Consider the following 25845-nt stretch of genomic DNA (forward strand, 5'->3'; position numbering starts at 1 on the left):
AATCAAATCAGCTCCTTAAACATGAATAATTCTGCAAATCAACTGAGTGAAAGAAACGTTGAGAAACTGCTTATTAATAGTAACAATTTGTAATTGTAACTATAACATTTACACTGTGCTTGCTTATATTATGTACAAGTGACTGAGAGCCAAGTGTTTGGTGTCTATTGACTACATCACATGGACCCTCACCACATAAACTCATGTAATAAAAAGCATTAATTTAATACTCACTGACCTCAATACTTGTTTTGTGAAAGGTGTACAAGGTTAACAATCTACTAATTGTTCATTGTGGAACAAATCCATTCTGGCAACATGTTACTAAACATGACAATAAACTCAACAACAACAGAAATTAAAACGGTCACACAATGCAATCATATTTGTTCATACTCCAGTGCATACTAGGAGGACAGCAAATGGTCTGAACTACAAAACTATTGCAGGAAACTAGATTGTGAGCAAAGGGAACATTTACTTAGGCAATGCTGATAAAGATGGATTATTATTCACATTATTTGGGATTTTGTGAATGATTATACTTAGTAGTTGTTAGTGAACAACTTTTCATGAAATCCACAGAAGCATCCATTTCACAGCCTGAACGATTAACTCGACTGAACAATCAGTGTTGGGTGTTTAAACGAGTGGGGTATATCACAGTTTCTAGTGTTACACTCCTTAAGAGAATTGATTTTGGGAAGCTGTTTAGTGTTTGATGTAGCCAACTTCTCTGACTGATATTACATTACCCCTGTCCATGGTGCTGAAACATGTAGTTTGTTTCTTTTACAGATGTGACAACGCTTCTGCTGTAATACATGCAATTTAAGGATTGTAATGTGAGTCCAGGTGCAGCCCCGTAATTTTATGCTGGTGGAGAGGAGTGAGATGCTTCACTCGGCTGCCATGACAACAGGACTTATCTTTGTTACTTGGCTCTTGTATACAAGCGCACGAGGCAATCCCATTGTGTCGGTGCCGGAGGGTGGGGAGAAAGAGCGTTTGGAGCGCGTTCTGACCCAGGCCAAGGAGGGTGCGCTGAGCCCCAGTGCAAGGCAGCGTTTGGAGGAGTTGAGTAATCTTGAATTGGAGGGGATCAAGGGCGTGAACAGATCCAGTGCTATCAGGGCCCGACCCAACTCGAGCCCCTTGAGACGAGGGTCCAAACTGCAGGGTAAGACCCTCGAAGCCTGGAGTGAGCAAGAATCACTCAAGCAAACTGAAGAGGCTCCTACGGAAGAGGCCAACGTCTCCCTCGATGCAACCGATGAGTACGCGTATCCCGATTACAGGGGTAAGGGCTGCATGGATGAGACAGGGTTTGTGTTCGCCATCGGGGAGAAATTCACCCCGGGACCCTCCACCTGCCCCTGCTTGTGTACAGATGAAGGTCCTCTGTGCGCCCAACCAGAGTGTCCAAAACTTCATCCACGTTGCCTGCGTGTTGACACCAGCCAGTGCTGCCCGCAGTGCAAAGAGAAGAAAAACTACTGTGAGTTTCGAGGAAAGGTCTACTCATCTCTGGAGGAGTTTAAGGTGAGAGCAACACATTAAATGATTCATTATCCATTCCAGATCCCATCTTTTATCTGTATTCAACAGTGTCAGGAATGCTAAAGTAACCTTTATTTAATGGCAGATTATGTGAAGACTTTGAGTTTAGATCTTCACCCTTGTGAATCTGTTCATTATTGAGTGGAATCGAATTTCTGTGGTCCGGTGAAGTTTTCTGTCCAATTAAAGAAATCTAATGTGTGCTCATCATGTCTTGATTATGAATTGATTCCAGCAGGCCAAAAATTTGATTTCGAAATTGCACTTTTTTAATCCATCACTCTTTCTCAGCCTGAGCCTTTCCCCCGGGAAGAGGCTCGCAATAAGATAAAATGCAGTTTTTTCCTGCATTTCATGCTGTGAATGTGTGAAGAGTTCAATTATTATGCGAAACTAATGGTGACTTATCTTGCTTAGGTGGTGTTATGTAAGAGAAGACAGGTCTTTTTTCCTGTAAGGCCCTATTATGATGCTCTCTAATTTTGCCTTCGGTGGAAAACGCTTGTCATCAGCTTCAGAGTTAGCAGCAGGTGCACGAATGATTCTTTTTGAACTGCATGTGTCTCACAAAGCCATTAGCTGCTTCTACAGCTTATGCTCTTGATTTAATTTGCATTGGTTCCTCCTCCTGTGTCATTGGAGTCCTTATCCAAAGCACCTGAGCTTTATGGTAAGCAGTGAGATTTATTAATGCAGAAGTCAGCATAAGTGCTTTTCACAAAGAGTGGTAATGATGACCAAGCACTGAATTTATTGGTTCTGCTCAACTGTACCTAATGCATATGCAGACTGCAAAGGTTACAATTAAACCCTCTGCAGAATAAAATGAGTCCAGTATCATATCTGTTTAGTCCCACAATGTGGGCTTCTCAGTGGGAGCTGCTTTTCAATTTTAGAATTGTGAAATTTTATTTTCCACCACAATTGGACGTGACACATTGTCTTCTGTTTGATTTGTTAAAGATTGTCTCAGGAGATACATTGTGGATCTGGATCTTTTGGATCTGGATCAGTAAGGTTCTTTTCACAGAAAATGCTAATGCCAGAAAAGTCATTTGTACTTTATGCTTGGTAGCAGAGAAGAAGCAGTGAGCAAAACTGATCGGTTTGTTCATATATATACAGAATGTGATTTCTGGGACATCTGTAGAGTCACATGAATGCTTCAGAAATCCACTGTGTGACGAGACTCTGAATTTATAACATGAATACAGTTCGGTTTAGGTTCATAAAATGCACATGGACACTTTTGGTGTCTTGCATTTTTAAAAAACAAAACTGTTTTTGAACTCGCTAGATTATATTTGTCTTTCAACAATGTCCAAAAGTTTATATACATGAACCACAGCAGAATTGTGTAATTTCTCTTGAAGCATTTTCCCTGAAGCATAATTTTCACTACATCTGAAATCACTATTCAGTGATAGAAATGACATTTTAAACATTTATGGATAAAATGGTAGACTCTTTTTCTTACTAAGGCTAATTTCATTATCTCTATTTATGCATTTGCATAAAAAGCAAGCTATCAAAAATAATTACTTACTTATTTTTGCAAACTTTGTCCATATCATTTTCACTTAAGTTGTATTTTGTCGAATTATAATCGTCATACAACTTTATGTAAATTATTAGCACTTTACAATATAGTCCAATTAGTTACCATTAGTTAATGAGCAATACATTTGTTACTTTTTATAAAGTTTTGTTTACATTAGTAAATAACAATACAACTGTTCATGTTAGCTCAGGTCCATTAAATAATATTATACTATCGGTCTGTTAACGGTTTGAATCTGATTGGTTGACGAACTTTCTAAGGTGTGTAATTATTTTCTGGGAAAAGCAATAAATATAGTAAACAATAAGTTAAAAACAACAAATCCGCTTCGCTTTGTTTCCGCATTACCACCTCGGGTGTGCATTATTTTCTTATAATTCAATGGCCCGTCGTCAATTATTCCTTGCTTAACAGATGCAACTTTTAGTAAGGTTTTAGTAAATGTTGAAATTGACATTAGTTAAGATGATTTAGAAGTATTTGTAATTGTTAGCTCATATTAACTAATGGAACCTTGTTGTAAAGTGTTACCAAACATTTAAAAATAGAAATGGTTCATATTTTACACTTTTTTTTTAGATGATTGCAGTTTTAATTTATTGAAAGTCTGTCTACATAATAAAATCTATTTATTAAAGGCATTTGAAAAATAGCAAATGTAAATTAAGACATGGTCAAAAAGTTTCCAAGACAGAGTTTTAATGTGACCTTTTTAAAAAGTTTTAATAAAAAATTAACCCTTGGGACATAAAAGTGCCTGTAGCTGAAGAATCACTCAAATAAAGGAGACAGGTATTGATATTCATTCATAATGAATGGGCTCGAGGGTAAGACATGACTCAGAGTTCCCCATGGACATAAATATGGAAAGAAAGGAAGGGAGATGAGCGATGCCAGAGGTATTGCCAGAAGGAAGTCGGTAAGCATTGTTAATATACTTCAAGATTGGCAGAAATGAAGCATGCTCATCAATTAAATTGAACACTCATTAGTTCCCTCAAAGAAGCACTCTCTTGTTTTTCTTGCTCAAATGATTGAACCTCCTATCAATCCTAAAAGTATTATAAATGCTGCAACATAGAGTTTTTGTTTCTTGTCTGGTATGTTTTTAGGTGTCTCCGTGCGAGAAGTGCCGTTGTGAGGCCAGTGGAGAGGTTCTTTGTTCTGTGTCCGCTTGCCCACAGACAGAGTGTGTTGATCCAGAATATGAGCCTGAGCAGTGCTGCCCGGTGTGTAAGAGCGGTAAGTAGTCGTGTTCTTCCAGCCTTTCTCTCTTTCTCTGATTCTCCTCCTCACAGCTTTCAAAATGCAATCCCCTGAACTGCAGAACCCCTGCTGTGTCCCCCAAGAGCGAGCGAGTTATGTTAGAATCGCATCTGTAAAATGACCACTGAGACTCCTGTCCACTACATCCAATTACCACACCACGAAGAAAATTTGCAGAAAGCATGCACAGAGAAGCAGATCTCACCACCTCTTGTATGCCTTACGTGCGGATCCATCTCATTGTTCTATAACAGCCAGTTTACCATCAGTGAGATGATGCAAACCCAAAGATATTATATTTGTCTGCAGGCCTTTGTTTAAGATAGTTGCAGAGATGCATTATTCAGACAGCAATAGCACTAATGAACCTGCAAAGTTGCTCTGCTTGTTTCCAGGAGGTGAGGTGATTAGCACAGGCAGGTGTTTCGGTTGCAGTCTGCTTTCTCCAGCCCTAGGGCGCAGATGATTAAACTTTTACGCATGTTTTTTTCCCTCCATTTGGCTGGAAACACAGAAGTATAAGGTACATAAATGTACTTTCTCGTCAAAGCGCCCGCCGCGGAGAAGGAAGAATTTTCAAAGACACTCTACATGAAAAGCACCCTTTGCATGGCGGCCTTTTTTTTTTTTTTTTTCTGTTACAAAACCTAGTGAGCTGTCTACAGAAGCAGCATTTTAAGAGATACTGGGCTCGCTCCCGACAAGAAGGCTGTTCCACAAGGAATCTGAGATACCTTCTTATGGCCGAATTCTTAGGCAGTTTATTATGTGTTGCAGAGAAGGCAATGCAGTGACTGGATCCAAAATCGCATACTTCCCTTCTATTTAGTCGGCAAAAAACAGAATGTGACTAGAGTAGTACCTCAGAATTCACAAAGCTAGGGGGTGAGCTATCCCATGAGGCCACAGGAGAGGATTTGTAAATGGCAGTGAAGCGACGCAACTGACGCTGGTAGGTCACATGAGAAGGACAACATGACGAATGCAGTATGTCCGGATTACATTCACTCTACACACATTCATACTATACAAAACATACTTTTTTAGTGGTCGCAAAGTAATTACTTATTCAAAATAAGTACATAATCAAGAGAGTATGCGATTTCGGACACAGCTGCTTTGACGAACTTGGCAACAAAAACAATCCAAGATGGTGGACAAGGTAAAGAAATGTTGATTATCAATAAACCTTTTCAAAATGTTTATTTAATACTGAAAAAGTATTGATAAAACTCTTTACAGTAAGATATCATTCATTAACATTACTTAATGTATTGAGTATCATAATCAAGATTAAGATCAAACATACAGTAATTACAGTAATATTGTGAAATATTTTTACAATTTAAAATAACCGTTTTCTATTTGAATAGGCCTATATTTTAAAATGTAATTTATTCCTGTGATGGCAAAGCTGAATTTTCATCATCATCTTTACTCCAGTATTCAGCAGAAATCATTATAGCTAATATGCTGATATGGTGCTCAAGAATTTTTTTTTTATTATTATCAATGGTGAAAACAGTTGTGTTGGTTAATATTATTGTGGAATAGAAAAGTGCAAAAGCATTTATTTGAATAGTCTTTATTGTTACTTTTTTGCATTCCTCGTTGAATAAAAGTACTATTTACTTGAAAATTTTTTTAAATGGTAGTGTACAGTAATGATCTGTTCATTCATGTCCATTCATAATACATGAGCTAATGCTAATTTATGCATTTTGAAATGTAAAGACGTATTAGAAGTTAGAAATTAACATTAACCTTTATTAAGACATACTGTAAAAGTATTGTTCATCAATACTTAATGATACCTAATGCTTTAGCTAATGTTAAAAAATGTATCCTTTTTATAAAGTACAGGTAAAATATAGTTACATGTTAGCGTCAAACTATTGAAATCAATTGAAAGTCGATTGAGGAACCCCATTTGTGTGGTCTGTTATATGACAGTTTAGACACTGTCTTGAAAGGCTGCTGCCTATGTAGGCGGTAGACAGAGATGCGACTCACTAGGATTCTGAACAGACCTTTTGTCTGCCTTGTGCGTGCTGTTGTTCTCTTTTTGGCCAGAGGAGTGTTTTTCAGGAGGGGGGAGGAAAGAAAAGCTGTGACCTCAGGTTAGTGTGTGAGCCTTCTGTGATTGGAACACATTACAATGTCTTGGGAGAAGTTTTCTGATTCAGTGTGGGTTATATAGAGCTGTCTGAGATGCTTTTAGACAGCATGTCCAAGACTGTTGCTTCTTGTGTACGCCTGGATCCTGATCTAATATGGCACCGGCAGCCACGCTGCCTCCTTCAGCAGAAAAGAAATGATGACTTGGTAAATGGATCTCTGACTCTGCAGCTAAAAACTCAGCATAGTGTGGACAATGGGGGAGGGGTGATGTGGGCCAATTATTTTAAAGAGCACACATGTTTAAATGAATCATCTTGGCATTTGCTGAGATGCTTCCCAGACTCCCTGATCAAATGTCTCAGTTGGTGTTTGGGTGTGAGATGGAATCCAGGAAACAAAAGCGGGCCAATTTCATCAAGTCGTGCCGTTGTGAATTCAAACAGCTTTACAAATGTATGTGCACACTCAAGCAGTCAAGCTGTATGATTTTATGATGGATTGGAAACATTTTTGTTCAACGCACAAGATTACAGCCGCCTAGTGATTTCACAGCGCGGCATAATACTGTGACGCGGCTCAGCTCCGTCACGCTTGCCAGGTAGTCTGCAATTTGATTTCATCTTGGAATTGTTGCGTTAGATAAAATCAGTCTAATACTCTGTTTGTGCTTCCTGTGGTTCTTGTGCATATCTTGTGGGGGTGGATCACAGAGTTGCGAGTGTGATCACGATTTCAACCGAGGGGGACAACCTGTAGGCAGAAACCTGCACCGGGGCCCCGTATACCCCAGCTATGGCACCTCTTATTTGCTACAAATGTGTGAGGTACAAAGACTCCCAACGCAGATGCAGTGCAAGAAGCAGATGCTCTGACCCCATGAGATTTGCACTCTTCAAAAGTAAGACTTCAAAGCGTCGTGCAGTGACACCGTAGGATGGGTGCCGGCTGTGATTCTAACTTTGCTTCTGATGGGGATAATAATCACATACACAAACTTAACGATGAGAGAACATCAAGGAGGTCCGTTGATGTTCTCAGTGACTGACACTGGAGCCCCCCAGAAGTATGTGATTAAAAAAAAAAAATCTGTCTATAGAACCGACCAGTTTAGCCGGAATAGCCATGACTGATCACTCTGGAGCCAAAATTACATTATGGCAATGATGATTGGCTTATGGTTGCACAAGAACACCAGGGTCGTGCGACATTTGGAATTCCTCAATTTGAATTCAATTGGTGTAGAAAACAGGTTGCATAATTGCAATTTGTTTGTAAAAATGTAGAATACAAATTAATTCATATGAAAATGAAAGATTGTTATGACCAGCTTTGAATAATAACTTGTCAAAGCCTTGAGTTTAAAAAAAAAATCTAATTTTAAGGATTACAGGCAAAATGGAGGGAGGGGAGGCAGATGGATGGATGGATGTTCAAAAGTTTCAGGTCAGTAAGAATTCTTAAATACTTTTATTCAGCAAGGATGCATTAAATTGATCAAAATTGACAGTTAAGACATTTATAATGTTAAAAAAGATTTCTATTAGAAATAAAGACTGTTTTTTTTTTTTTACTTTTTGTTAATCAGAGAATCCTGAAAGAAAATGTATCACTGTTTCCACAAAACGAATTTAAGCAACTGTTTTCAAAATTGAAAATAAAAAAATAAATGCACCAAACCAGCATATAATGATTTCTAAAGGATCACGTGACACTTAAGACTGGAGAAATTGACGAAAATTCAGCTTTGACATCACAGGAATAAATTACACTGATCAAAATTATAAACGCAACACTTTTGTTTTTGCCCACATTTTTCATGAGCTGAACTCTAAAGATCTAAGACTTTTTCTATGTACACAAAAGGCCTATTTCTCTCAAATATTGTTCACAAATCTGTGTTAGTGAGCACTTCTCCTTTGCCGAAATAATCCATCCACCTCACAGGTGTGGCATATCAAGATGCTGATTAGACAGCATGATTATTGCACAGGTGTGCCTTAGGCTGGCCACAATAAAAGGCCACTCTAAAATGTGCAGTTTTACTGTATTGCAAACCGATTGTTGCTGCAGCTGTCTGGGTGGCTGGTATCAGACGATCTTGGAGGTGAAGATGCTAGATGTGGAGGTCCTGGGCTGGTGTGGTTAGACGTGGTCTGTGGTTGTGAGGCCGGTTGGATGTACTGCCAAATTCTCTGAAACGCCTTTGGACACGGCTTATGGTAGAGAAATGAACATTCAATTCAAGGGCAACAGCTCTGGTGGACATTCCAGTCTGCATGAATTAATGTGTTTGGGATGCTCTGGATCGGCGTATACGACAGCGTGTTCCAGGTCCTGCCAATATCCCGCAACTTTGCACAGCCATTGAAGAGGAGTGGACCAACATTCCACAGGCCACAATCAACAACTTTTTTATATATAGACATATTTGAGCTTGGTCAACATAAGTCACCACAAGTTTGAGAGAGAGAGAGAGAGAGAGAGAGAGAGAGAGAGAGAGAGAGAGAGAGAGAGAGAGAGAGAGAGAGAGAGATTGATTCTATCTCTATATCTATCCTGAAAATTGACACAGTCCCAAAACCTTCACTAGCAACTATCCTAAACTGTGACGTCAAAGGCAACAGATGGATATAAATATAGTTCACACTTTTAAGAGTCAGGCACAGTAATGTACTGAAATATTAGTGCTATAAGTTTCTTTCAACAGAATGCACAGCTAATTTTCAAATGGCTTTAGCAGCAGTTAATGTATCTATAAGAAGGGGCTAAAGGAGCCGTGCTAACCAGCTAAAACTCCTCACCCTCCCCCCTCCCCCCTCGATCGATACAGAAACTTTCCAACTTTCTGTGCAAGTGACTTGTCCAATAAATCAGAAGGAGAATGATTATTTAATTGGTACCATTAAGAGTCAATTACCATCTGATTGACTACGCCTTTGTATGAAAGACCGGCCCTTTGAGAAAAATGTGGTGTCTAAGGGATGAAATGATAATAGCTGAAGAAGAAATGGGGGCTGTCGTCTTCATTTTGGTTGGCAGACTTGACACTGAATGGGAAAGCAGTGAGGAGAATCGATTTCTAAATGGGTTGCAAGCATTTCTCTCATAATCATAATCTTGTGCTCGGTTCACGCTTACCACGCCATACCCAGCAAGGGCTACAAAAGCCTCCCCCCTCCAACTGTTTTAGCTCAGGTCACAGAAACCACACTATTCAAAGGACGTAAATGCTTGTAATTTGTTCGGTCATTAGAACGCCTCATCACTGAGCTGATTCATCCGTGGCCACCATCAGCAGCTTGCAGAAAATGCGGTAAACACAGTGCAAGGCCACCTAAACCTCCAAGACAGTGGAGCTCATTTCATCCTATTAGCCACAGTTTCATTAATTTTAAGTGGTTGTTAACACATGAAAAGCACAAAGGGTCTGTAAAGCAGTCATGAGTGCTGATATCTCAATGTGTTGCTCATGAAGAGCAGAGGCAAGCACCTCTTTCTTAGCTGCTGAATGAAGTATTATGTTCCTGTGCAGCGCACTGCCTGGGTCTGTTGTTGGAAGAGTATGCTGGGAGACACTTGAGGAAGTGCCATGGGGGGAGATGAAAGTGAACGCTATTGCTAATATCCACCCCAGGCAGTTGTTCATGAATATCAAAGAACATCTGCGAGCAGCAGCAATGTTGGGACTCAAAAAGAAAGGGGGGAAAAAAACATTCGGATTCAGTCACAGCACTCTGCGTTCTTTTCATTCACTGAGAGACTGTCAGTAAATAAGAAACTTGGCATTGAGTGATTTTTCTGAGTGCTTTTTGCTGCTTTAAGATTCAGAGAGAAAGCTGCACCAATATCTCAAACTCCTAAAGTTACAAGACCCTCTTTTAGGAAAGAATAACTGTGCTATCATCAAGAATACTCGTCATAATTATCCCCATCTGATCGTGAAAAGACCAAGGCTGTATCCGAAATCACCCCCCATACCCTTAAATAGGGCACTATTCGAGAGGACAGCCATTTGTAGTGGTGTCCGAAGCCATAGTGGACATTATTGAGTGCACTCATTTAATCCCACAATGCACAGCAATAACGAATGTACAACCGTTGTACCCTTAACGGCTAGAGAATACCCATAATGCACTGTGACCGCCGCGTCTAATGAATTACCGTATTTTGCCAGAAGATGGCACCCGCAGCTGAATCATCCATTCATTAATTTTCCAAACCGCTGGTCCAATGTGGCTACAGCGTAATGTCATACAGGTATAAATTCCTTTTTTACTTGAGTATTAAATTATTTAATTAAGGTTTAAACCTGCTAGTTTCCATTACAAAGTTCAAGAAACATCTTTTCATCTTACTACTGGTGCTGTTAGTTTGCCAAGTTTAAAATGATTATTAAACAGCAAGGACAAACTCAGTGTATGAATTCACTCACTTGTTTTCATTCACTCATTCAAGTGGACTATAGTAGTGGAGTAATTTAGGGAATAGTGAATGAGGGTATAGGGGGAGATTTTGAACACAGCCCCTGTTGCTTTCATTTATCTCTTTAAATTTGAATATAAGATTGGATTTATATCTGTTTTGCGGAGACACATTTATATGGACAAGTGTAAATGGAACCGATTTAACAAATTAAATATCCGATCAGTGAAAACACATGAAGTGATCAGTTGTAAACAGACCCAAAGAGAGAAAGTTTTTGAAAAGTGGATGACCAAAGACCATAAACAATTATGTAAAATATTTAAAACATTTTATTTAATGAACACCTACTGGTATACGGATATAGCCAGCAGAAAGAATCAGCAAAGAGATCAGTGAATGAATCTAAACAAATCTTTTTAAGAAACAGACTCAAAAGAGTGATTGCTGTGGTGAATCAAAATTCCTACTAATAGCTTGCATGTGTTACAAAAAGGAATAGATGCTTTTAATTTCCTCTGAAGCCCTTTCCTTTTTGTCGACCTCCTCTCATGTGGGCCATCGCCTTGGCAACATGCAGGGAAACAAGCCCTCTTCTTGAAGGGCTCTGACACTCGGGTCACTGCTAATCTGAGGAGGTTGCAATAAACATTTTGAGCATGAGCCGAAAGCCCTGAAAATCTACGGTGCTGGGAGCAGAAAGGGATCACTTGCATTTTCAAGAAGAAAAAAAATTGGAGAGGGAGAAATATTCATGGCGGCTTAAGAGGAGGCCCCAGAAATCACTTTCAGGCCTCAGCTCGTCTTAAATACTTCTTTTTTCTTCCTCTGCAGAAATGTTCACCCGGATTTGTTGCGCTGATGGTTTTATCCGTTTGTAATGGGGCTTGATTCTCTGTGATACTGAAGGAGAGAAGTAGAGGACAGTGAATTTATATGCACAGCACCTCCAGCTCTCTTTACATTCTCCTGAAACACTATTTTTCCAGTCTTTTATGCCCAGGAGATGCCCGAAAGTAGGAGAACAGGATTTGAAAAGCAAAGTATGGATAGGAGTATGTTTTTAACAGATGTCTGAGGCAATATAACCAAAATCTTAATTCGCAAAATGAGAAATTTGATTTCACAGTAACAATATAAATCTCAATATTAATAACAAATTTATTTTTGTTATTAAAATAAGAACAAAGAAGCAAATTACAAACAATAGAACACATACAATATAACAAAGATACAAATTAAAATATAGCTTATTTCAATATAACTTGTTCAAGCGGTTTATGACCTTTAAGCTTAATTATAAGATATTACATATGCCCTGAATGTGCTCTTTACAGGACACCCTGGTTGTGACATGTGACATGTATGGTGTCACAGAAATTCACTAAAATATAATGTCCACTACAGTGGACAAAAGTCTATTCCTGGGTCCCAGGAGGATATAGCAAGCATGTAATGTTTCAGTTGTGTGGCTATAATGAGAGCACAACATTGGAGATTAAACAGAAAGTCAAGGTAGAGAGTAATCAGGAGGTAAACAAGGTAAAACAGAGCAGGTATGTATATTAAAAGGCACTATGCAAGATTTGTACCTTAATATAACAGCTTCAAAGTCATTTCGATGTTAAACGAACTCGTAGTATGGCGAATCATCCCGATAGCAAAACCAGCAATGCAGGTTTGAGAGGTGGCGCCCCGCCAAATCTCCCCGCCAGAATCATGACTTGCTTTATAGCACGACGTCACATACATCAACAACATATGAAGCAGCCTCTATGGAAGACACTAGCACGCATTTCAGACGTGAATCATGGCAGAGTCGACGAAGAAAGCGCGGTCGGAAGAGTCAAGGAAAAGAAAACGAGGATCTCTATTCCATCCTACTGAACAGTTACCGGTATACAGGGGGGAGGGGATCAGGCCGTGAATGCAGAGATGGCTCTGCGTGAGTGGTATTTATGACAGTAACGTTAAATACAAGTACTCCACAGCAACTCTAGGGGTCGCTGTTTGACAAAAACGGAAACTGCATAGTATGCCTTTAATAAGGAACAATGGAAACTAATAAGCACAGGGAACTCAGGCAAACTCGAAGAGGGAAAATTGAACCAAAACACAATGAAACTAAACAGACATGGAACTACACGTTACAGTAAACACCGAATACTCTCGAGTAGGGACATTCTAGATTCGCCATGCTGTTATCATGGGAACGACTGACAAATCAGGTCCTCGCTCGAAATCGGGTAGGACCCAGCATCAGTTTTGTCTCTTCACTGCCATTTACAAATCCTCTCTCGTGGCCTCATGGGATAGTAAAGTGTCCATTGTATGCACACTTCAGAATCTCGCTGGAAGTAGTAGGTCATCCGGGTACTTTTTGTCTACTTTTTTAGGAGTATGTGAATTCGGACATTCTTCTTTTGTCACGTACTGTTTTTCGCCTATTATATAGTATAGGGAAGTATGTGATTTTGTATGCAGCAATATGTGTGAAACACCACATGATTACAGAGCTGTAAGATGCCCCCAGTGGCTGATTTCTTTCAAATCTCTCACAGACCTCTAGGGCCATGAGGCAAACATGCCCAGCGAGTTTTGTTCCGAACGGTCTCCGTTAACCTTGTCTAACAGGTGATCATACTTCATTGGCCGATGGTGGCCGTTTTTTTTTTTTTTTTTAGATACTCAAATGTCCAAAGACACTGCATGCCAATTTTCAAGTCAATCTGATGGACTTTTTTTTTTTTTTTTTTTACACATTTTATAGCGCCTCCAACTGTCCAGTGTCTTTTTTCATACATAGGTGTACCGAGTTTGGTGAAATTTTCTCATTGTGTTCAAGAATTAAAGCTGTTTTAGTAAAAGTGGCCACGCCCACATCAAAAATGTTGGCGTCCCGTCGCAAAGGTGAATGGAAATTTCGACATTATTTTTGGTAATTATAACTCCAGAGATGCTTTCTGCAGTGGTTTGGTTCTAATCGGGGGGAAAAACTAGGACTAGTTCGCAAAAGTAGATTTTTTAAATACTCCAAAATATCCGAAATGTTTAAATCTCTACAACTTACTGTACTTACTACTTATTACTTATGGTCTGCCTGATCACTTTTAGGGCAGAATGTTGATCTACAATAGGCTTTCTGTGCTACGCCTACAGTAGGTTTATTTAACATGTAGTAAGAAATACTACAGAAATTAAATAATCAAATGTAATAATAAACACGGCATAGACTTCACTCTGTGAATGAAATAGAAATCGATTCTTTAGTGCTGGTTTTATCTTTGTCTTATTTTGTTTGATTAACATTAATGACACAGACAGCACAGGTTTATTAGGCTGCTGACACTTTAAGACCAAATGCATGGATCTAATTTACTGACACACATTAGATTTTTTTCCTCAACTGTCTAGTCAATAACAATAATAAATGATAGAGCAAAATCTCTAAAAATAGATTTATATATTTTATCGTCGCAGAGATATATTTCCATACTGCCCAGCTCTAATGTAAAGACATCTTTCTCATTCATGAAAATTTCAGGTCTATGTGGAATAGCGTGTGACTTGACTTGATTTATTATGAGAATGTTGAATTTGTTCATTAATGTTTCAGTAAAGTCCATCCACAGACACTTCCAGAATAAAATTTAACCTTCTCCATCCATTCCAGTCATCATTTCCACAAAAGTAAGTAAATTTAGTGGGATTTATAATGCATACATACTAAAGAACTGCATTAGAGGGCTTTCTTTTTACTTATTCTCAGAGCAGTGTGAGCTATGATCCCGGCTCTTTCAGAGAGCATCAGCTCTAATGAGCTTTAAAAGATCATGTAATTTTCAGGATCCAAGCTTTTCTTTCCTCCTCCTTTGCTTTTTATCTCAATTACCACTGTACCATGGGGAATGCAATTCATCTCTGAATGGACCAAAGTCTTTAATGGTGCTCTTTCTTGAATTTAGCCTCTACAGCGGCGCTTTGATAGGCGGCGGGGATAAGGGTCTGCTCAGCGTGATTAAACACTCCTTTCCGCTGCCAAAATGCAGCAAGCAGACTTCTCCTCCGCCGATTTATTTGCTCCTGCGTGCACTGAACTCGTTTATCTTCCTCCCTATCCTCTTCTTCCTCTTTTTCAGCATTGTCTACCCCCTCTCTTTGTAACAATGATAACATATAATGTGACAATACATAATCATGTTCGTTTATGTAACAGTTAAACATAAATGGCAGCAATATCAACGGACATACAGTATAGAGGCATAGGGTGATCTGAGCTATAAACGTTCACGATGAATCCGCTGCTTTTACTTCCACAGTCTTGACATTTGGAGGTAGGAATCTGAAGTGTTTGCTCTGAAATTATTATAAATATAGCTTGGATGATGTCTTGACAGCACCAGCCAAATATTCAAGATGATTGATGTGCCGTGTTTTATTTATGTAGTCTTCCATCTTCTATGATAATGTCTTTTAGAGGATGAATACCAATTCATCCTTGTTTGGCGAATGTAAAAAAAGGGGGAATTGGAAGCTGCGCCTCGGTAGCATTTCTCCTTAATGGAATCTTTTCTTTTTTTATTAATTATGTTGGCTTGAAAATGTTGTTTTTTTTTCAACATTTTTTAACCTGAGACTAAAAACATTTAAAATGTAACCTCAGTTTTCAAGCTCCATCCAACAAATTCGGCACAGTCGTGCATCCTGTTCTGGATTTATTTACACAAATAAACACAAAACCAAAATCCAGGATAACAGGTAACAAAGATATGAAGCAGAGACAGATAATAATGACAATGATCCAACAGTTAACAAAACAAGAGACAATGCTTACAAAAACATACACACACGAACGGACCACAGTTAGCCAACCGTGACACATATTTTTTGCAGCTGCTGCCTAGGTATTTATCTATTATGTTTAGTTCCCAGCAGAATAGCCATGCACAAAATCGATTCAATGATTTTCTAGTGGCATTCATTAAATAGTAGGGCTGGGCATTGACACAAATTTCATGCTTCGATTTTGTTTCACAAGTTGCGATTTTATTCTACTTCGATTTAATGGCAATTAATTGGGGTCTATCAGGTATAATACATGTCAAATTTTCTCAAGGAAAAAAATCTCTCAACTAATGCTGCAAACTATACAGGAAACTCCATTTGGTACATCACTATAATATTAAAGGTTAAAATGAACCTTTTTTGAAAATATTTTTTTTAAATAATTTTTTTGGCTGCTTATATGGATACATTTTTAATGACATAATTATGTTTCTACTCAGGTTTTTTTAAATAGCTTATAAACATTTAAATGGTGGATATCATAAAAACAACGGATTTATTTAAACAATAAATATTGATGAACAGTGAAAATACTATGAATATGCAAAATTGTGCATATATTTAGCAAAAGGCTCCTCTCTAGAGTTCATTTTTCTAGCTGACTATCAAGTTTTGGACTTTGAATGGCTTTTCTGAGGTAAATTTAACATTACGTGACATTAATTGAGAAGATTAAATGTGATGATACGGATTTCGGTCAGTTGTACTGTATGTCAGTTGTACATACCTTCTGATGTTCATTCATGTCTATTTTGTGCTGTAACTAGTAGTAATGTGAAAGAGATGATCGGTTCATGTGCGCTCCACACTGACTCTTTGCTTGAACTGAGGCACTACAGCGATCTGTCACACCACATTAAAGAGCTCCAAAACAGTATTTATTGTTTAAATTTCGTAACAAAATTGACAGAATTTAAAGTTTGACACTTTGTTTCATATCAGAAGTAACAAAGCTTATTGAGATTTATTGGGAGGCGCACTATTCCTTCATAAACTGAAAACAGCGAAGACTGAAAAGACAAATCTTAGGATTTCAGAATCGATATCGGTTCTTCAAAATGAGAATCGATTAAAATTAAGAAATCAATATTTTTTTAACCAGCCCGACTAAATATAGGGAGTAGTGAATGAGTGGGTGATTTCATACATATCCAATTTTACATGCCAATTTATTTGGTTTGTATTCTGTTTTACGTAGAAATAACACTTTTATTGAGAAATATATTATTTATAATTTGCATTCAGCACAGAATGCAATATTTTCATATGCTGCACTGTATAAAATGATCATAATTTTAACTGTAAAAGACTTAAAATTCTACAGTAAAATTCTGTTAATTGGTTAACAGTAAGTTACCTTACTATATGTACACAGTAAAAAAAACCTATAATAAATCTAACGTGGCTTTTTGTGTAATTTTACAGTAAAATACTAAATGGTTTTCATTGAAATAATTGTTACTTCATAGTTTTGTAATCAATTATGTACATTACGATTTTATGTTACAGCTTATGTTAAATTATTGTTTAGTGCTTTTAGTGTTTTATTTTGAGTTTGTGTGCATGACACTATGTACCTGCTGTATATTATTTACTGTACCTCAGGTGCAATGAACTTTGATTCATCATATGGCTTTCTCTTTACCATCTGTGCTTTTTAGGGTTGCAAGTATATCATAACGGTACAACAGATTTTAGTACTTTAGTAGGTTTTATATATTAACATTACATTCATTCATGAAATATATGTTTCTACTGTCCCTTTTTTACCATAAATGTCATGGATTTGTTTTTACAGTGTAGTATGGAGTTGAAGCAGTTGCACACAATGTTTCACACATCCTCTCTTATGGCAAATGAATGCAAAGCTTGCTGCCTATCGAGTACTGTGTAAAATGCCCTTAATTCCTGCTAGATCTTTCAAGCTGTGTTCACCAAACTCAACACAATACTTCATGCTGTTCTGACTTAGTAGGCTTTATTTTTTTCCAAACTAATCAGGCTTTATTGTCCTGTAGTGAAAAAACACCAAATCCATTCAAGCTTTGAACTGTTTTAAAATTTAAAGCAATGTTTTGTCTAGACAATGACCAAGTTTGCCGTGGCAAATTTTCTTTTTCCAGTTAACGTATGCCTCAGAATGTGACAAGCCATAGTATTTGTCTTGATGAGTCATTTTAGACCTACATGGTCCAGTGCATGATGTGGCATAGCAGTGCCAATCTATCTTCCACTGAAAGCTGGCCATAGTTGGATGTGGGTGTTTTTTTTTTTTTGTGTTTGTTTTTTGCCTTCACAGTAAAGATAAGACAGTTAAGACCAGACATGAACATGGAAGGAGTTGTTTATATGTCGTGCACATGCATAACCCATTGTATCATGGCTCTGAATACTGTAGCAGGATGTTTACATACAGTACCTATTTATCTATTTTCTATTTTCCAATTTCTATTTGTCAGTGTTGGTTTCATCAGTTTCAACAGCTATTTCCAGAGACCAGCTTTACTATTAAAGCAGTATAGCTGGATTCAGTTTTAAACTCATAGGTTTGAATAATTTTTTACATTTTGTGAGAGCACTTGCATAAAAATATTTTAAAATGTATGCCGTGGAAGGAAGAGCTTTATATATTAGCACACTAAAGGTTCGAGTCTGCACTTGGGGTTTGATAAATGTTTATGGTGCACCATAAGCTCAGCAATTACCTCCTCTCTGAAGTTATGACACAGTCATGTTTAATGGAAGGCCGGATATTGAACTGTGCTCTCTAGTGTGAACATCTTTAGAGGTACCATTCTCATTTGAAACCTCTAACACCATTGTGATGAGGACTGATTGTCATCTGTGGGTTCAAGATTAAATGCATAGACGAAATGCCGCTGCCTAGATCAAGTGAGTTGATTGACTGCAACTAAAATGGTCACAAATATGACCAAAAAAAATCTAGTTGCAATTGGGAAAGAGTGACAATTGGTAAAGCTTTATGTGCATCCATATTCAGTTTCATCAGATATCTTGTGCTCGCTGGTGTTGAATGCTAATGAAAAAAGAATCTCATGAACTGGTTGTTTGTAACAAGTCATTTAAAAAGATATAAAAAAGTTCATGAACTGAAACTCATTTTTCATGTCTGATACAAAATGAAGCAAGAATCGTTAACTGGAAGCTGTGCCTAGATAGCATTTTTCTGTAATGGTATTTACTTTTTCTTTTTTCTTTTCTTTTTTTTAAATGAATCAGATATCATCTTGTGCACAGGCGCGCAGATGGCACTGGGGACGGGGGGGACATGACCCCCCCAGATTCATAGTGACCCGATCCGTCCCCCGCCCTCACTATCCCAAACGCGACAAAAATCGGTAAAACAGGGGATTAATCAGTGTTTTCGCTATACATTATGTGTAGGCTATACACTATACATAAACGTGTTTTTGCAAAACAAATTTAAATCCGATCTTCAATTCCCGCGCTTGGCACGCTATAGGCCTATACATATTTAATGGAGTGCGCGTCACCGAAAGTAACCAATATGAGCTGCATTTTATTGATCATCAGCTAAAAATTCTAAATTATAGACCGCAATAAGAGAGAGCAGTAACAGCCCTGGTAAGATCATTTCATTTCTTTACTTATAATGATGATGATTGTGTGTTAAGCGTCTGTGACTTACTTTCACTTTGATTTGTGATAGTTTGCACGTTTGAGTTCAGCCTCTCGTCTGCGGCGATGCTGTTCCAGTAGCATCGCCATATCTGGCTATAACATTACATATAGCCTATAACACGCTCTCACACGTTTATTTTTTATCATTTTTGGGAGGAGTAAAATTTACATATACGGTTTCAACAACCAGATGCATTTACACTTGTCCAGTTTCGTCTGGGATGCGGACCAGACCTCCTCCTGAAGTGGTTTGAGCGCTCGGATTCAAATCTGTCTCGAATGCGTTTCGGAGGGCATTTACACCTGGTCTTTTCACGATCGGATAGCTACCGATCACAGAAAACGCATGAAGTGGCCAGGTGTAAACAGCCCCTATTTCTAAACTGAGCCGGTGATTTTCTGAACTGAAAAAAAATTACTGTATAAATGTCATATAAAGGCGATGAAGAGACACAAAAAAATCACCTCGTTTTTTCAAAAACCAAACAATTAGTATTATTATTATTTGCACATAGGTTCTTTGCTTTTTTTGTTCATAATGATAGACTTTGTATGCTGAGATAAGCAAATGTTTAAAAAAAACATACTTTGCTGAAGACATGAAGTTTTTGGTGGGTGATTGGCATACTAGTCAAATAACAGTCTGATCATGCATTGCTAGTGGTGATCAGGTAGGCTTTTGTTTACCTTTGGTCATTGTTGTTTATCCATGATTTTAAATAACAATCCCCCAATGGCTTTTTAATGCAAATCATTAGCCCAGATTATGCAAAGTTACTACTTGAGCACTAGTTAAAGCCCATATTACGCAAATAACGAATTAAGTTTAAATCATTTGCTGACAGCTTGGTCCCCCCCAGTTAAAAAATTCTATCTGCGCCCCTGCTTGTGCATGCCAATTTTAAATGCCTCTAAAAAAATGACTCGCATTAACTGGTTGTTTGTAATAAGTCATTTAAAAAGATTCATGAAACAGCCCCAAAACATGCTCATAAGTTATTGGTTTGAATAAGATTCAGTAAGTGAATCATTTAGAGCTGTTACTGAGCTGTAACTGACTCACTCACTGAACTGTGAGTCATTTTTAATGTCCGATTCAAAATGAACCAAGAATTGTTACTGTTATATATATATATACTCGTATATAATATATCCAGTAAGTATAGGTTCGTAAGACATACATTAGTCTGTTTACTGACTAACTGATCACATGATAATGTGTAATTGAAAGCGGATATCCAGTTATACACCTGAATCAAGTGTACGTCAAACACTTGTTGCGAATATTATCATAATCGCTTGAGTTACAGCAATAAAATGTTAAAATTATTTACTAAATACAACTACAATAACACCTGATTTTATATAACTTTAAGTCAGCTTAGTCTATACACAAAAGCTATAGCAATGTGAGCTGAAACACTTCAGGACAACCATCTTTATTAAGCAATTTTGTAATTTGTCAACTCAAAAGTCATTTGGCTGTTAAATATTTCATTTGCTTCTTCATTTCTTTTTATGGCCTGGCGCCCTGTACATGCAGGGCAAGAACTGACTTCTGTCGTACTATTGTGTTTTGATTGACTGCTAACTCATAAAACTTACATGAGATCAGCTGACATAATTTCATTTTGATCCCTGACAGTTACTGCCACTCAAAGCCAGGCGTTGCAGTTCTGTTGGCTGTTTTCAACAGGCTTTCTCTCGGTTTGACACAGCCTCTCCCATCTGTGCACAGGGCCAAACTGCTACGCGGACACGGCGGTGATCCCGGCCGGCCGAGAGGTTAAGATTGACGAATGCACCATCTGCTACTGCACGTACGAGGAGGGCACCTGGCGTATCGAGCGGCAAGCCACCTGCAGCAAGAACGAGTGCCAGCCGAGCTAAGGCGGCGACGGGGGGCTCGAGACCCTCAGCCTTCACCCGGACAGCTGTGGATCTGGATCACCCGTCCCAGCTGTGGTCTGTACGGGCTCAGCACGCCAGCCCTGAGCCTCACACGCAGCCAAGACACCAGCACCGCGTGGCGTAACATCAATCACGGTCATTTGTGACCGTTCATGACTATGAACTCAGAGTGTCCCGTAGCATGCAGCGGATAGGCCAATTAACCTGAGAGTGCGAAGCGCTACATTCCCCTCGCTACGACGGAGCCTCTGAGTTGGCATAGCGTCATGACGAGTGATGAGATTCATACATTAGAGTTACATGTATAGTCTTAGGAGGCATGGAGTTGAATTCAACTATATTAATACTTCAAGTTTGTATTGAGATTTATAACCCATATAAAGGATATTTATTTATGTATGTGCTGGTTCTACGATTATGATTGGATTCAAGTATCTGATTTACAGTGAAATGATATTTTTTATAGCCACTGTATTTTGATATGCCGTGACGTTTAATACCGGATCATCTTATTAGAATGTATAACGCACCTACAGCTGTCAATGTGTCTGGAGGAACGTTTTGACTAGATGATGCCGCTGTCAGGATGCCGCTGACACATAACATCTAACACTATGTCAGGGTAGTCAACAGAGCAGAATGGATTCAATGTCCATTTGAGGAAATCAAAAAAGGAAAGAAAGCTGCTTGCATATATTTGCATTTATGTTAAGTCTCTATCGTGCTCTTATCTGAGGTCCGTTTTGCTAAGACGTGTTTCTATGTGTACGTGTTTTCATGTTCCAAATAAATCATTACACTGTGCAAGCTTGTTTGTGACTAGACGCTGACGTGAAGTCAACTGAGGTTAGTTACCATATTTAAAGGCAGGGCCATGCTTGAAATGTCAAGTAAAAACATGAAAAATGGCACAGATTTCACAAGGAATATTGAACCAGAAGGAGTCTCCAAGTCAAGTGGTGATTCCAATAAGTTTTTAATTTAGCTGTCAATGAAGACCTCCTGTGTTGGCATTTTGCTTTTAAACCACTAAATCCAAGGTTTTCTGTTCCTGTAGTTTGTGAACTAAACTTTAGGGTAAGGGGGCGTTCACACGACAGCGTTTTCGACTAAAAACCGAAAACCTTTTATGCATTTTGGCCGGTCATTTACACAACGGCATTTTTGGGGGCCTGAAAACGAAAACATTTGAAAACGGGTTTCAAAGTGCAAGTTTTTGAAAATGATACCGTCTCGGTGTAACCTGCAATAATAAATAAATAATAAAGCGTTTTAATCGTTTTCTTGGATCAGTGTGAACGGGAATTATTTTGACAGCGTTGTCGTCTGTAAAAAGCTTCAGCTTCTTAATATTGACACTGATTCAAGTCAAAATCAAATTCTTATTTTTTAACAGAATATTGCAGTATTTATTATAGATAATTTATCCATGCACATGTAAATTTTTTAAATTCGTGTGCCCTTATAATCTTCAATCAAAAAAAGTTCCCCTCCCTCTTGCATTGACATCTCTTCTCTTCGCTGATGACGTGTTTATTGGCGTGAGGAACAACCTGACACAAGAGCAAACTACAATGATCCAATCAATTCCAAAAGAACAAAATTAAGTCACTCGCCACATTTTTTCTAGTTCGTGAAGTAGTTTTACTCAGATATACATGACAATAGAGAAGAAAAGACTATTGCAAACTCCATTTCATGCCGACTTTAATATAAACCATGATATCAAATTTGAGACTGGAAGATATGAAACTGCAGCTGTAATATACATTCCTCATGATCTTATCCCTTTAAAATGACTTTTGCTGATGTGACCTAGATTGATTCTGTCATATAATATATTTTTAAAGCCAGATCAGTTGGTTCATTTTTAGGTTACATGACAAAATATGTTTTACAGTGAGAGCAGAAGTGTAAAAAATCCTGAGAATCATACCCAGCTCTGATTTGCTTATTTTAATCAAACTCCCACCCTGAGGAAACTGTCCTGTTGAACTTCATCACGCTGAAGAAAGAGCAGAAGCTGAGCAATACTGCTGTTTATGTCAGGAAATGGTAAGGAGTATCAACTGCACTACAGTATTTCTCATTTTTGAGACCATAAAGGAGATGCAAACATTAACATATTTTGGAAATATTGGATTTTTATAAATCTGCTCGAATGTCATTTGATGAGGATAATGATTACAGCTGATGAAGTTAGTTAATGTATATGAAATAATCATATCTTTCTTTCCATTTCAGGTCTTGGGGCCGCTAATACTGACAAAATGAGTGGAAACATCCAAATGTGAGACGTCCAAAATGTGCGGTTCTGGGCTACTCCAGGACCCCAGGACTGAGAAACACTGGTCTAGATGATTCAGTCAGCTCAAACACCTCCCACTGATAGAGATGTGAGGTACATGCAAGAGGCTTCATGCCTGAACAATAAGCAACAGTGCCTTGTTACGTAAATAGTGCCACTGCTCATATGAATTCAGTCAGTGGGATTAAAATAAGGATATTTTCCTACATATTTTAGCTACTTAGATATGTTTGAGTTTATTTAGTATTATAGTTTGTATGAATATTTTGACTTAGCTTTTGTTTTTACATTTTCATTTTATTTTAAATTTTAGTACTTTAGTTACTTATTTAGTACTTTAACATTTTTAGTTTGTTGCAAAAGTAATATTTCATTAAATTCATTTTTCTAAGTTTAAGTTTATTTTATTTTAGCTTTATTTCAATTACTGGACCTATTATTTTAATTACCAAAATAGTTTGTTTTATTTTCAATTCACCATGAAATCAAAATGACAATTCTTATTGCAGTATTTAATATAAATGATTTATCCGTGCACTTCTTTTCTTTTTTTATATTCATGTGCCCTTAATCAAAATAACTTCCCCTCCCCTCTTGCAGAGACATCTCTTTTCTTCTCTGATGATGCGTTTACTGGGACGAGGGCGGTACAACCTGTCACTCACATGAGATCGACCAATAGCAAACCACAACCATCCAATCAAATATAATTGGAAAAGTCCGGCCCTACATTTTTTCTAGTTCGAGAAGCCGTTTCACTCGGATATACAAGTCACAATAGCGAAGGAAGGACTATTGCAACTTCCATTTCATGACAACTTTAACAATAACAATACCTTTTTAGGCACTAAAATGGCATTTCATCATTAGTATGCACCAAATTAGTTTTTTTTAATTTGATTAACCGTTAGATTAAGGTCAATAAGTCAAAAAAAGTGCACAAATATCTCAAGTTTTCTGTAGCAGTTCACAATGTCACAATGACTACCGTGATTTGGTTTAAACAAAACAAATCAGTGTTAAAAATGTTGATCATTAATTTAATGTGAGAGGATCAAAGTGAAGTTGACAAATCCATGTGACAGGATAATATGCCCCAACATCAGGTGTGATATCAAAGAAGCACACACTGAATCTTGCATCAAAGTAATTCAGTCAGATCCCTCCTGCCATATGGCAGCTCTTAAATGCAGTTCGATTTGATGTCAAGGGCTCTGCCGCTAACTGAAAGCTACAAAGAGCATAACACGGGTTAGCGGAGTAGATTAAACAGTACTAGATTTGATTCTGTTGCCACTTCAGTGTGTTTAAGTTCTCAGCAAACAAACAGCCAGTCTATCTTCAGGATTTTCTGCAGCTGACTCATTTAGGCATAGTAACGGCAATTAGTTTTTAGGATTAAAGATGAGGGTTTACATAGAGAGGTTTATATTTCCCTCATGATGTTTTATCAGCAGTTAATAATGTGTCCAATCAATTAAATGAGCATAAAATTACACAACATAATTACAGGCAGATTATGAATAATGGAGCAGAATTATTAAAGTCTTAAAAGCAAATGTTACTGGGTTATACAATAACTCATGTTCATTGAAGATTTTTTTTATATGTTTGTTTATTAGGTCCCCTTCACGCCTACCCAGATAACAGAAATGTTCTGAAAACGTTCTGCTAAAGTTCCCATTAAGCTAAGAAAACGTCATTTCTGAATGTTCACAACGTCCGGTTAAAAAGAGTTTTTTTTATACAAATGTTTAGGGAACGTTCCATTTTATTATTTTGAGGGTTCTCTAAACATTCAAAAACAGTTACATTTAAATAAATAAATAAATTAGATGACATCTAACTAAAGGGTTTTCAGAACCATGTATAAATAATGTTTTTGTGCAAATGTTTTGAGAACATTTTTGGGGGGGGGGACTGTACTAAAGCATAAAAATACCATAATATGTTTGCAGATATTTAGGAAACATGCTGAGTTCACATGCTTGTTTCTCTGAAAAACAATGCTACAGCCAGTTATTCTACTTTGAAATGTGCGTTCTGTGTCAGAATATCTCTTTTTGTTTTGGTCTGTGTGATTTATTGCTGCCAATTGCCAATTTACCCAATAGTATTACGACACCCGGGTTGCCAGTTGGCGTGAAACACAGTGTATTTCAGCCAATCAAGCCAGCAAACGAACTGG

General features: G+C 37.8%; 1 protein-coding gene across 1 annotated transcript; it reads left to right on the forward strand.

The window, feature by feature from the left end:
* Positions 1-873: 873 nt before the first annotated feature.
* On the forward strand, positions 874-22153 carry vwc2 (von Willebrand factor C domain containing 2; the record flags this gene model as incomplete). Its single annotated transcript, XM_081350771.1, has 3 exons — positions 874-1542; positions 4234-4363; positions 21177-22153. The coding sequence occupies 3 exons, from the start codon at positions 874-876 to the stop codon at positions 21326-21328; spliced, it is 951 nt and encodes a 316-aa protein (XP_081206897.1). The 3' UTR covers positions 21329-22153.
* Positions 22154-25845: the final 3692 nt, after the last annotated feature.

This window comes from Scardinius erythrophthalmus, assembly GCF_964197995.2.
Source record: "Scardinius erythrophthalmus genome assembly, chromosome: 21".
Classification (NCBI taxonomy): domain Eukaryota; kingdom Metazoa; phylum Chordata; class Actinopteri; order Cypriniformes; family Leuciscidae; genus Scardinius; species Scardinius erythrophthalmus.